Here is a 13,062-nt window from a genome sequence, read left to right on the forward strand (position 1 = left end):
CCACGTACTTATACTGAAAGCCCAAGATTAAAGAAGGTATACTGCATTCTTTAAAGGATCTTAAATTTCTAATAAGGGACAACTAGCTGGAGTTGAGATAGCATGTGTGGCATCGGCTGAGATACTGATATGAAAAGAGGAAAACTTTGTGTTGCGGTGCTTTTTGCTATAATTTCTCAGTTTATCTATTATGCCTCCCCCCTTGTGACAATCAATTTAATTGTTCTGCACAGGTGCTGAATTACCTGGTCACAAAGTAAGTAACATTAACATTATGATCATGCAGCAAAGGGGTACAAATAATGGTACATGCTGACTTCTGTGATTGAAAAGTCACATACTCGGCATGATCAATTTATTGAACAGCATCAAGACATTACTGGATAGCAGGAAACTACATAGATTTTTGTATCATTTCAATTATACTTCCCAGAATACATTAACAAATCTTTTAAATTATATGGCAAGACTTAGATTTTTTTGGGTAAGTCATTAAAATATCTGATAACGGTTTCACTGGAAACAACACGAAACCAAGACTTTTGATTCTACATAATTAAAGGCTGGTTAGTGAGAGACACTATGAATCCCGAGACATCGATCCCGTTATTTTCCACTGTGCTAAAATGTATTACCCTGGAATATGACGAGCGCGTACAGGACAACGTACCCTGATCTTTAAAAGAGCTCAAAACACAAGTTCCATTGAGCAGACTAAAAAAAATTGTCACGGTGAAAAGTGTGACTTTATATGAATTCTATAATCACGGTTCAGAAACAAGAGTCATGAAAACCAGTGCACTTTAAACTCATTTTAACAGCAGAGTGCTATTTAAAGCACTGTAGCTTCACTCAGTTCATAAATCTCCTTCTCCCATTTTCTTGGACGTTTCTATCATGTAACTTTTGAGCTATGCTTTTCCAGCAGGAGTCAGATGCATATTTTAACCCACAGACCCTCGGTCTAACTGGGTGTCGTCGCCATAGCATGTGAGAATATTATTCAGCTCTTTCTTGCTCCATGACTTACCAGATACAGCTGGTTGATTTTACTATTCAAAACTCCAAACGGCCTTGAACAAATTCCTTTTTTTTATTAAGTGTGTAACTTTATGTACCCATATAACGTCACCATTAATTAATTTTTATTCCTTTAGCTGACGCTTTCCTCCAAAGCAGCTTACAGTGTTAAGCTACTTACACTCATTTACTCACACTGATTTAGTCATTTAAACAGCTGGGCGATTTTTTTGGACCAACTCTACGCTAGTACATTGATAAAAGGGCACAACAGCAGGAGGTGGAATTTGAACCCTGCTCCTCGTAAGGTGGCAGCTCTAAACACTACACTATCCCTGGATCACCATGCCATAAACACTATCAATTCTGTGGGCTCTACATAAACAATGAAATCCTTTGATGTGAAGGCAGAGAGGATTCAATGATGCTGCAAAGGCAGGAGTTATAATGACTCTTTCCTTAGCATTGGGCATCTGGTCATCTCAGCTGACTCCTATTTTCCCCAAAGGGTGAAACGCAGGAAAGGTACAAATCAGAGCTGGTTAATGAGGAGATGTGAAGAAACCTGTCAATGGAGCAGTCTGAGTCACCTTTGGAGCCATGTGGGTAACAAATTGGGGTGGAAGCACAGCAGAGGCCATCTGGGTGAGTAGCGATCCCGGAGTAACCCGAGCTTTTGCCTCCCATGCTGGCAGCTCCCTCCTGGCACGCTCAATGTTACACGGCTCCATCAGGTAGCCGGTCTGCGTGATGCTCCACCCGTCGGCCAGACCGTCCCTAATTGCGTTGGCTTTTCGAACCCGCAAGGGCGAGAAACCTGTCCCCTTTGTGACGAGAATCCCTGCCGCTAATTAGGGCCGCGGGAACAAACATGTCAGCACGTCCCGGCGACCTTGCTGCACTCTCTCTTTTGCTGCTCCGTGGACACTCTTTCTTTGCTTACTCATGGCACATGATGACAAACCTCGGAAAGCCTGGACAGCCTATTTCTCTGCCTACTGCAAAACAGAAGGGACCATATACAGGGAAATAAATATTGCCTATATGGAACATTGATCGTACAGTATCTATCAACCTCTGAGCCCACTGTCAACTGAGAGATTATTACAGAATATCACTTTCCGAGGCACCGCTGTTCAGAGTCAGGATATTCGGTGAAAACACAGTACTGGGACCCTGTATTCATTTTATCTTCAAAAATCCATTTACTGAGCCTTTGAATAACACTTTTGCTTATAATCCAGATTGCTTTCCCTAAAGTCACTCCCTGAAAAAGGTTAGCTGACTCATCACATTTAAATATAAAAAAAAGACATACAAAGATGAAAGATCTTCTTGCTGCCAGGTGAGCCTACTTTTCCTGTCTTTTCATGGTCAATGAAAACGGCATCTCAAAGATAACAGAGATCATCACTGATGGTCAGGAAATACAAGGGAGATCAAACAACTTGGTAGTACTGACATAAATGATTATTAGTCCTGCCTTAAACAAAAACTCCCGGCTGACCCTAAAGGATCGAACAGGTAAAAAAGTGCTTAGCACAAAGCGATGCCTGGCAAGCAAAATTCATCCGAACACAAACAATCCACTGACGCCCGTCACATCATCAAAAAATTATTCAGCAGTACGTTAAAACCTTGTTTTGTCAGTCATCCAGTTCCCTTGTTTCTTATTCCCAGCCGTGTACAGGTAAGCAATAAATAATTCATGTCACGTTATAGTTATTAGAACTCAGCGCTGTCACGGCAACATGGCACCCGTGTTCCGAAACGTGACTCTTTGTTTTAATGACCCGGCACACAGAGAACATGGAACCGCTTATTCCAAGGCCTGCTGTTCCTGTGCGTTAACTTAGCTCATGAAGGTTGTTGGGTTTTTTTTTCTCGCTCCACTGCACACCATTTTGAGATTTCTCTCAGTTTCTATCCAGCTGTCATTACTTGCCTGCCACGAATCCTCAGAATATCCTGCGGGGCATTCCTAAAAGGCCCTGGCAGCCTCCGCAGGCTAAGTACGGCTGGGAGCAGAAGAGTATGAAAGCTTTTCCGTGTTCGTTCGCCAGTATCGCTCGATCCCCCCAGCCTCCGCTCCCTGGAAGCAGCAGACTAACATTTCTCTCTCTCCCTGGAGAAGATACCCAGGGGCCACCACGTTTCATTGCGTATTCCTTCAGCGCACGATGAGCTGGAACGCAAGGGCTCATGTGATGCAGAGAGAGGACATATAATCAGTTTGCTCTCTTTCCAACCACCTTTGTTAATCTGAGTGCACCTGAAAAACACTGATATACTGCAATGTATTGCACTTTGATAAATGTTTGATAATATATGTCATGTCGTCAGCCGGCGCTATCAGTAAAACAGAGTACAGATGCAGTGCGTTGCAGTGTTTGAGTATGAGCACTGTGGACGATCAGGACAGCAAACAGCAGCAGGTCACACCTGCACGATCCCTCCGGTGCCAAGCCATCAGGGCTCTGCAGTGTTAATGAGAGGATCGCTGCGGTACGCCTCTTTTATGGTTTCGCTAGGAAACGACAACAGACGTTCACATAGATGCGTGCAATGCTCCTTGAGAATGCTAATAAAAAATTCCGTTTAACATAGCTGGTAAAAGGCATGCCTCGTAAAGCTCCTTATGTGCAATCAATAAATGGGCACGGAAAGAGACAAGAGCAGGAAAGAAAGGTGAATAAACTGAGAAGGCCAAACTCACATCACCCTGACCCTGTCAATACATCTCTTGGTATAGCTAAAAGCCAAATAGGGAACATTAGCTGAAACAAACAAAAATCAATATTAAAAGGAGGGCACTTTTAACCCAAGCCTTCTTCATTTGCTGTGCCTCTTCCTGGGTTAGCAGCTTCACCTACCCAAGGGAAGTGGAGGAATCTGAAAATAATGACTAAATACATACGGCATAATTCAGATTCACATTCAATGGGTAAGTGACTGCGTGTGTGTGTGTGTGTGTGTGTGTGTGTGTGTGTGTGTGTGTGTGAGAGAGCGGCAACCCTGTGACACTCCTGGCATCCCATACAGAGTGAACCCCCCCCTCAACCTTGCACCTAATGCTTCCGGGAATGGCTCTGGTAAACCGTGACCCTGCTCAGGACAGGCGTTTACTAAAATTAGAGGGATGAATAGATGGATGGATAATTCAGATTCTGTGCACCGAACCTGAGTGTTCTTCTCTGGACCGTGTTCTAGATGTCTCATGTAGTCTGTATATACTGGTACCACGCTACAAAGGTAGTACATATTGCACGGAGACCGAAGGTCAACTGCATTTATTAGAGTCACCTGCAGTGTGAGGGGCTGGCGAACTGCAAAAATCCACTTAAAAATCCTCTTAAAATCCAGTGCAATTCAATCTGGCAAATTCAAAATCCAATTACTAAAACCATTGGATTAAATGCAGCTCCATTTCCCGAAGCAAATCTAAACAGGGGGTAGGTGCAGGGGAAACACACGCATGTAACAAGCCGGCTGTCTGGTGAATACGAAAGGCTGAATATATGAGAAGAAAATGTGTCTGTGTTATTAAACAACACTTCACCGGTCCTGGGAGTCTGAGTCACCACGCTGCTGACTTCATATTCACAGATCAACTTTTCATCCGTGAGTATAACTGACATGAAAATTTATATATTCTGCAGCAACATTTTTTCTTTCAAACAAGGTCAAAATACATTAGAGTATAATTTCCACAACACAGTGTGTTTTGAAGCATAGCATTTTTAAGACAACTGAAACAGACTGCAGTTATATTAATTATATCAATAATTATATTAATCATATTAGCATAACGGTGGCTTATGATAGAAAATGAATATATTTTTAATATTTAAATGATAGATAACGTATAACGTATGCAATGCACAAAAAGGGTTAATGAATGAAACAGAAAACAAAATGCATTTTTGCTTCCCAGAGAATATATTTCTTTTACAAGTAACTTGCTCTCTGTGGTCAGTCTGAGCTGTTTCTCAGTTCCGAGATTTGATGGAACAACTTACATGTTACAGGTCTGTTACCACTGGTGACCTGTTGCGGTCATTGTAAACGCCCACAGCGGCCGAGGTACCTGCAGGGATGATGATGCATGGGGGACGGGGCTCAAATGCTGCGCTGCCTCACCTGTTTCACATCTCTTCCCGGTAAACCCCTGCTGGCAAATGCACGTGTCTGGAGAAACACAGGTGCCCCCGTTCTGGCATAGACCGTCACACAGGGCTGCGGAAATAACATTGAAACAAGGTCACATCCACCTCAGCGTGCTACAACCATTTGTGTTAAACCAACACTGACCCAACTATATACACAAAACAGATTCTCGCAATAGATTCTTTCTGACACCGCTGACGTATGATTTCTAGAGGCCATTATTAAGCTTTTGACAGCCAGTGAAGCCAAGAGTTCAATGATTAACAGCGATCATTGAAAGACCTATAATAGGACAAAACCGCTACGGGACCTAGTGTCCACTCTACCAAGTTAGCAAACACAGGACCCAGGGATCAGTCAAGAGTGAATGTAATGAGACCTACAAAAGAACATAACAGGTCACCGCATAAGGTCATGGGATCTAGTATCCAATCAACACAGAGACCAAGCGCAGCATGTAATTATTAGAAGAGACCTGAAATTTTTGGAAGGTCTTCATATTCAGAACCATTAACGGGAGTGTTGGGGGGTGGAGGGCTGGGGCTCACCTTTGCAGATTGTGCCATTGCCTGTGTAGCCTGGCTTGCATGAGCAGCTGTGGCCCCCCACAGTGTTGAAGCACAGCGCGTTCTCGTCGCAGGAGTGCTGTCCACTGGCGCACTCGTTGTGCTCTGCAGCGGGGAGGACAAACGTGTGACTAGTGTTACGTGACCTGGAGTCAACAGCATTTACTGCCACGCACATTTGCCAGGAACCATTCTGTCACAATAAAAAATAACGGTGACCTTTGGGTCAAGGGTCAACAGTAACGGAGGCCCCAGACTGGCCAGCCTGTTCACCGTAATGGGTTACTGTGAAGCCAGGCATGACCACTTGTAAGAACACTGTAACACAGGTGCCAACCACTGAGAAGCATCACCATGGCAACAAACAAATAACTCATCTCTTGGGGCAACGGGATCATTTCCAGAGACCTTTCACCCTGACATATACCCACACTGATTCCTATATCTGCAGGATTGGAAGCGGAAACCCTGTAGCAAAATATTTCCCGAGAATCTATAAACGCAAAGCGAAACAGCGTGCAAGGGCTGTGACGCAAATCTCATCCACGTGCGGCTCTGCTCATGCCTTCATTTCGACGGACAAAACCACCATTGTTGTCGAACATGAAAGATGAATCGCAAGGATATGCTTAACACTGAAAGTCTGAAAAATGCAGAGGCTTACACGTATTACTGCATGAAGAGTATGGGAAAGAAAATCAGCCCAGCTGCTATGTCATGACACACTTCGCAGAGGAGTTAAAACAGATGGGCTGCTATGTGATTTTCATAATTTCAACCATTTAGTTCAATTATTACATTTGGGCCTTTATTCACTATTAGAGCTTGAAGTACAGAACGCAAGAGGACTTTGTGACGGAAGGAATGTCGGTACTTTGATGCCAGGTTCATGTGACCGGCTGTACGGCGGTAATGCTATGGTGTCAGTCTAACGCTGCTCCCCGCCGACACACTGCATTAATGACAGAGCTCTCTGCGAGACCATCTTCACACGGCCTACAGCGTCATTTCCTCTTCGGCCTATTCTTGCTACACCGCCGCAACGAAACAAACGCATCCCGAGACCTACAGCAACCTCCACAGCGAAAATGTGCAGATCTTGTGAAACGGACACACGTTTTTCCCCCCTTTCCCTGCTGCAGCAGCACAGAAGGCTGGAAGTCAGGTCCAAATTACACAACGATTTGAGAGTGTGAATCATGGGAATGAAAATTCTCTTGGTCGAGTCTGTAAATATGAAGCCTAGCTGGGGTGAGGGGACTCCTCTGGACAGGACCCGCTGTCCTGACAACCTCCCAGCGGAGAGCAAGTTGTAGAGGCCCTTCGCGGTGCCGAGTGAGACGTTAGGGGAGCTGCAAAGTTAAAGTGGAAGTGAAGTTCGGCAAGGCCGGGCAAAGGGGACGAGGCCCTTCAACGCTAACTGCTTGTGACAGCGGACCTGGCTCCAGGCCACGCACAGCCACCGGGCCGTGACGGTGTAAACGACACCAATTAAATTCTGTAATTATAACTCTTAACACCCCAGTCCTGCAGAAGGTTGGCCAGCCGCTGGTGCCCCTTTCTGCCCAGCCCTGCGATGACTTATACGTATATACATTTATTGATTTAGCTGACACTTTTCTCAAAATACCCTTACAGTGTTAAGCTCCTTACACTGATTCACCCATTTATATAGCTGGGTAGTTTTTATTACAGCAATCCTGCTATAAGTACCCTGCTCAAGGATACTAAAGCAAGAGGTGGAATTCAAACGTGGGTCCATCGAGTCCAGAGGCAGCAGCTCTAACCACTGCACCACCTATGGCCTCTAAGTGGCACGGTTTTACTCATTACAGCCCACGCATGTAATGAGTCTAAAGGCACTTCCAAGAATGCAGATAAACAGAGGCCGAACCCGAAGCCCAAGACTCTAGTCCGAACTGCTCACACACTGCTAATTTCTACCGGCATATTTCTTTTAAACGTTTTCTTTTCGTTTAAGGGTACATTACACGCTACGCCTTGTTCCAACTATTTAGAGCCGCCAGCAGCGCTGCAACAGTCTACAGTGGGAAAGATCCTGTGCGTGACCTTGAGAAAACTCGCCGGACATCACTAATTTATGGAAATCAGCGCTGTTTCGACATGCTTTGGGACACTCTGCAGCTTTTACTCCATATCCAAGGTGAATGCAGTCTTTACACTGGCTGTCCTGAGAAGAAAACCCCTGTACCTGGGCTTTGCTTTCCAGATATAACAAAGTGAAACCCAAACACAATCTATTCCTTTGTCATAAATCTCCCGTCTTTCTGGATGGAAACTATTTATCCAAATCAAAGCCCCGATATTCTGTTCGATTCATGACGATATTGCGGTGAACCGCGTACAAGCCTGTAACTCTCTCTCGCATTCTTCGTTTCACAAAAGTAAAGCAGATTTCAATTTCAACCTCATCCAATACAACTGGGCTGAGGATGAAAAGAACAAAGTTGTGCGAAGGTCACCCAATGACCTGAGCGACATTGTGAAACCGCTCCATTTGGACAGGAAGGCAGGCTGAGATTGTCACGCTACAGGACGCCCTCCCGATGCACAAAAATCTGCCGTTATCTCTGCTGCCAGCAGACATGCTTCCAGCGGGTAAACAATCAATTATGCAAGCGCTGTTGTCAGCGGAGATGCCACCAGTCACCGTCGGGCAGGAACCACAGCGAAGCCACCAACACAGCAAACCGGCAGCCTGCGCATCACCTTTCATTACCAGAATGAGCTGGGAAATAAGATGCAAACCAGGCCGTCATCCGTGCAGCGTGTTCGGAGCAGAACGCACCTGTGAGGTAAGGCACAGGCGGGGAAGTGGAAGCCTTTGGTCCTGTCAGACGCAATTGGTGATCAATGATCGGGGCTGCACTGCGCTGCTGTATTTAGAAGCGTCAGCTCTGCAGAACAGTACATCAGCTTTCCGTGTTTAGGGTTGGGAGAATTCTCCTCCGTGCCGGAATTACCGAAACTCATGGGAAGATTTAAATCTAAGGCTGTCCGTGGCACTCTAACACATTTACACCTGTAATAATAATAACAACAACCACACTATTAATTTCTGTGGAGAAATTAAGCTGGGCTGATACTGCCTCCCATGCATTTTTGGACTGCAGGAAGAAAGCAGAGTACCCAGTCAAAACTCACACAGATAGAGCAAGGATCAAATCTGAGTGCTCTTGTCCCACCCATGGGCTGTGAGACAGCAGCATTACCCCCTGCAACTCTTTAGCATTAGACATTTTACATCGATTTACCAGCTGTAGAATTTTTCCTGGAGCAATTTCAGATTGAGTGCCATGCTCAAAGGCACAACAGCAGTAGTGGGGATTTGAACCTATGACCAATCCAGCCAAAGGCAGCAGGACCAACTACTACACTACCCACTGTCCCCTAAAGCAATGAATAAATCTATACAAATATATTTTGGGAATGTGATAAAAGGACACGGATGGGTCACTCACAGCCATTCAAAAACCTTAATCTAAAAGTTTACTGTGTCTCCCTCTTAATTTTAATCCCTAACCCAGTCATTTTTGATGAAGGTATGAAATGTGGGCTGATTACTCTTACATAGTTGGCAAAGAAATGCATTTTACATTTATTCATTTTACGGATGCTATAAGATTAAGATACCTTAATTTATCCATTCATACAGCTGGGTAACTTTACTGGAGCAATTTAGGGTAAATACCTTACTCATGTGTTCTACAGTTGGGATTCAAACCTGCATCCTTTGGACCAAAATGCAGCAGCAGCTCTAACCACTACACCGCCAGCTGCCCCTACTTCATTGCTTTGCACCTGCATAAGTTCCCTCTCTAAATGTATGCACACACGCAGAGGCCGAAACTGCTCGTCCCAAGCGGGGCGAAGTGGAGCCGAACCCGGCAACACAGGGCGCAAGGCTAGAGGGGGAGGGGACACTCCCAGGACAGGACGCCAGTCCGTCGCAGGGCACCCCAAGCAGACCCCAGACCCACCAGAGAGCAGAACCCGGCCAAGCTCGCCGCGCCGCCGTGTCCCTGCGGCCCCCTTTCTAAATGTATGAATGACCAAAGTGTTTAAATTTCTTCCTCTTGAAAAATTAACATTTGACCTGCATGACAATTCAAAGGAATTCCGGAATGTCTGGAGACCCATCTGAACTTCTTAGTGTCGTGTGATGAGACTGTGAACTACTGTAAGCTTTAGAGCTGTTTTAAAAACGTGGATGTATTTGGACTTCCTCGGTGTACAGTTTCTACCTCTATGTTGCCGTGACCCAATGCTACTGGACAAAAAAAACTTCATGGCAGGGACGGTGAGACTGTGAGAAAGAGACAGGAAGGAAGCGGAGGACGGAGAGAGACAGGAGGAGAAAGTGAAAGCAGGGAGCGAGAAAAGCAGAAAAAAACGAAAGCAAGGGAGGGCGTGGAAGAGAGGAAAATAAAACGAAAACGAGACAAAAATGAAAACGGGAGGGACAGGGAATGAGAGGAAACAAGAAAAGGAAAAAGAGGAAGTTAGAGAGGTTGAGAGCAGGAAAGGAGCTACAGGGAGACAAGCTGGCTCAGCCCTCTGTTGCCTCATCTTGTGGATGCTAAGGCTATGGACAGAAAGTCATCTCGCTAATCCTCCACGTCTCTGACCCGGAGGCCTCCAGGGCACAAGACGGGGCTTCTTATCACCAAATTAGTGCAGGCTCCCACCCCCATTGCCGCAGACCAGCCCTTTAATAACGTTCAAAGAACAACTCTGGGTTGACACGGCACCTTTCGTGGCTTAAGGCTAATCCTCTGAGGCCCGGTACATCACGACGCTGCTCCACAGACAGGGACACCTTCACCTCCCCATTCAAGGACACCAAGACGGACCGCAGTCGGTCAACATTGAGTAAAGATGCTCAGTCGGGTGACAAAAGTGCATTCGGCTGCAGTGCATCGTAAAGTGCACGTGGATTTTTGGGGAAAAAAAAACCCGAACTGTGGAAATACATACTGGAGATGCAGAAACTAGCGTGTCATTTTATTCAGTGCAGAAGGTGTCCGGTAGATGAACCGTGCCACCTGTGGGTACGGTCAATGTGGTGTCATCGCCACCGAATGCTGGAACGTCAAGAGCATTTGCATAAAAGTCACGTTATGGCTTGTCGTCTCCAGGGAGAATTATTATTCTGGTCACGCGTCATAAAATAGTGAATCGGAGACAGAGCATTAAATTAAGATTTTCCCTCATAAATAAAACACTTATACGGTGGTAGATTGGAGTAAATGAAGAAGTCAGCTTTCATTGCAGCGGACATGCACACGGAAATACACTGTTTTAACACATTAATTTCATTGCCAATGCGCTCCATGATTTGCTCCTTGCCATGGATACAGATTTGTCCATTTGGATACATATTCAAGGTGATGTTGATGTTCCAAGTCCAGTTCTCACTTGGCTTGTTCCATCCATCCATCCATCCATCCATCCATCCAGTTACCGTTGTCCAGTGCTGAGTTGTAGTGGTCTGGAGCCTATCCTGGAAGAATAGTGTGTGAGGCAAAGTACATATTTGTAAATAATTAAATCTAAATATCTATAGGAGGAAACTGGAACACGTGGAAGAAACAGACGTGGAGAGACCATGCAAACTCCACACAAACTGAATCAGATTCAAAGGAGCTGTGAGGTACTGGTGCTACTTGCTCTGCTACCTGACATTTATTTGTGCACGTATTCATTTATTAAATTACTGAAGTGACACTTTTAATCTTATTTAAATCACCTGGGACTTGAACTGGTAAACATAAGAACATGGCCCTTGAAAACATAATGATGTCCTTGGCTATGAAGCTCTGCACCTAAACTCACAATGAGCCAAAGAGTAACAGATGACTCCAGTTTATGTTCATAGTTGTAAATATACAGTTTAGAACAGACTATATTCACAAATACCTGTTTCCTCTTTAATCACTGCCCAGAAAGACCAGCAGCCATATTAACTCAACCCCAGAGGGAATTCAGATGCAAACAGTAATCTACTTTTAATTTTCACAGTCCCAGTGGATTTCAATTAAAGCATTAGGATTCAGTTTCTTTTTAAATAAGACAGCCATGATATATAGTTCGTACAATAGTGACTAGAGGGATCGTGTTCTGTGGCTGAGCCATTGGTGAGGCTGGGGTGCATGGTGAGGTGAAGTAATTCCACTGGGCTATATTTATATCCCAGCAGATGTCCAGTTGCCATTAATTATCAGTAGCCGGCGCATCTATTACACGGATGATAATGGGACTGGTGCTCTAAAAATGTACCAGGAAATGAAAACCATCCATTTTAGCCTCGTTAAGCCAAGAGGAGAAGTCAGAATTTTTAAACGTTGCAAAAAGCCCTGAGCAACACCCAATTAAAAAAATTAAAAACATAAAAAAGCTCGGCTTGCTTTAAAGTGCCTCCACTGCAGATTAGAACATTTATAAATTATCTGCCATTTGGACAGGTGATATAAAACAATCAGCCTCTTTGCTCTGCTAAGACCTGATTAGCGAAGGGAAAAAAATCTGAGTAACAGAACAAACTGAACAATAGCGGCTGAAATACCCCTGAAGCAACAGTGGAAATAAACACAGAGGACAGGAATACGTATGATGTGGAGTAACAGTGGCTGGAGGTCGTGTCCCTTGAAGTATTATATTTCCCATTTTCCCAATGCAGTGACATATCCAACTGAGTGTGAGACACAGGGCGGCAGCATTAGTGCCGTAGCAAAGTATAGCTTTTCAGTCTCCTTTCTAACGCGCAGATAGAACGAGCAACGTAAAACCGTATCGGCACTTGATTCATTCTTTATTTTAATGCACTTTATGCACATTTTTTTAATGCACTGGGCAAGTAAAATACGGTATGGATCATTTGTCTTAATGCCGTTGAGCTGGCTGTTCAATAAAATCATGCAGGGAATTAAACAACGATCACACACACTGTCTGAAACCGCTTTGCCCAAGTGGGGTGGCGGCGAACCGGAGCCCAACCCAGCAACACAGGGCGCAAGGCTGGAGGGGAGGAGACACACCCAGGACGGGACGTCAGTCCATAGCAAGACACCCCAAGCAGGACTTCCCTTTAAACAAAGATCGTTACGGTATAAACACAGAAGATTACTATATTTTACTGTTCCTTTCCCCACACACTTTTGACTGGCAACACAGCGCTGCTTTTGAACTCTTTGACTAAATTATACTTTTCCTATACTTTCTGAGCAATAGCCAAGTAAATAATGTCAGTTAGTTACAACACAATTCACTAGGTGTGTTATCTGCTGTC

At 44.7% G+C, this 13,062-nt stretch overlaps 1 protein-coding gene across 1 annotated transcript in view; it reads right to left on the reverse strand.

Annotated features, from left to right (window-relative positions):
• The window catches only part of nell2b (neural EGFL like 2b), a 61,422-nt gene that overhangs the window by 15,361 nt on the left and 32,999 nt on the right, over positions 1–13,062 (reverse strand). Inside the window, exons 14-15 of the mRNA XM_029249953.1 lie at positions 5,736–5,858; positions 5,161–5,256 (exon numbers count right to left, since the gene is read on the reverse strand). Coding sequence (XP_029105786.1) covers positions 5,161–5,256; positions 5,736–5,858 — 219 coding nt within the window. The remainder of the gene's footprint in view (positions 1–5,160; positions 5,257–5,735; positions 5,859–13,062) is intronic.

The sequence above is a fragment of the Scleropages formosus genome, chromosome 2 (genome assembly GCF_900964775.1).
Source record: "Scleropages formosus chromosome 2, fSclFor1.1, whole genome shotgun sequence".
NCBI classification, from domain to species: Eukaryota; Metazoa; Chordata; class Actinopteri; order Osteoglossiformes; family Osteoglossidae; genus Scleropages; species Scleropages formosus.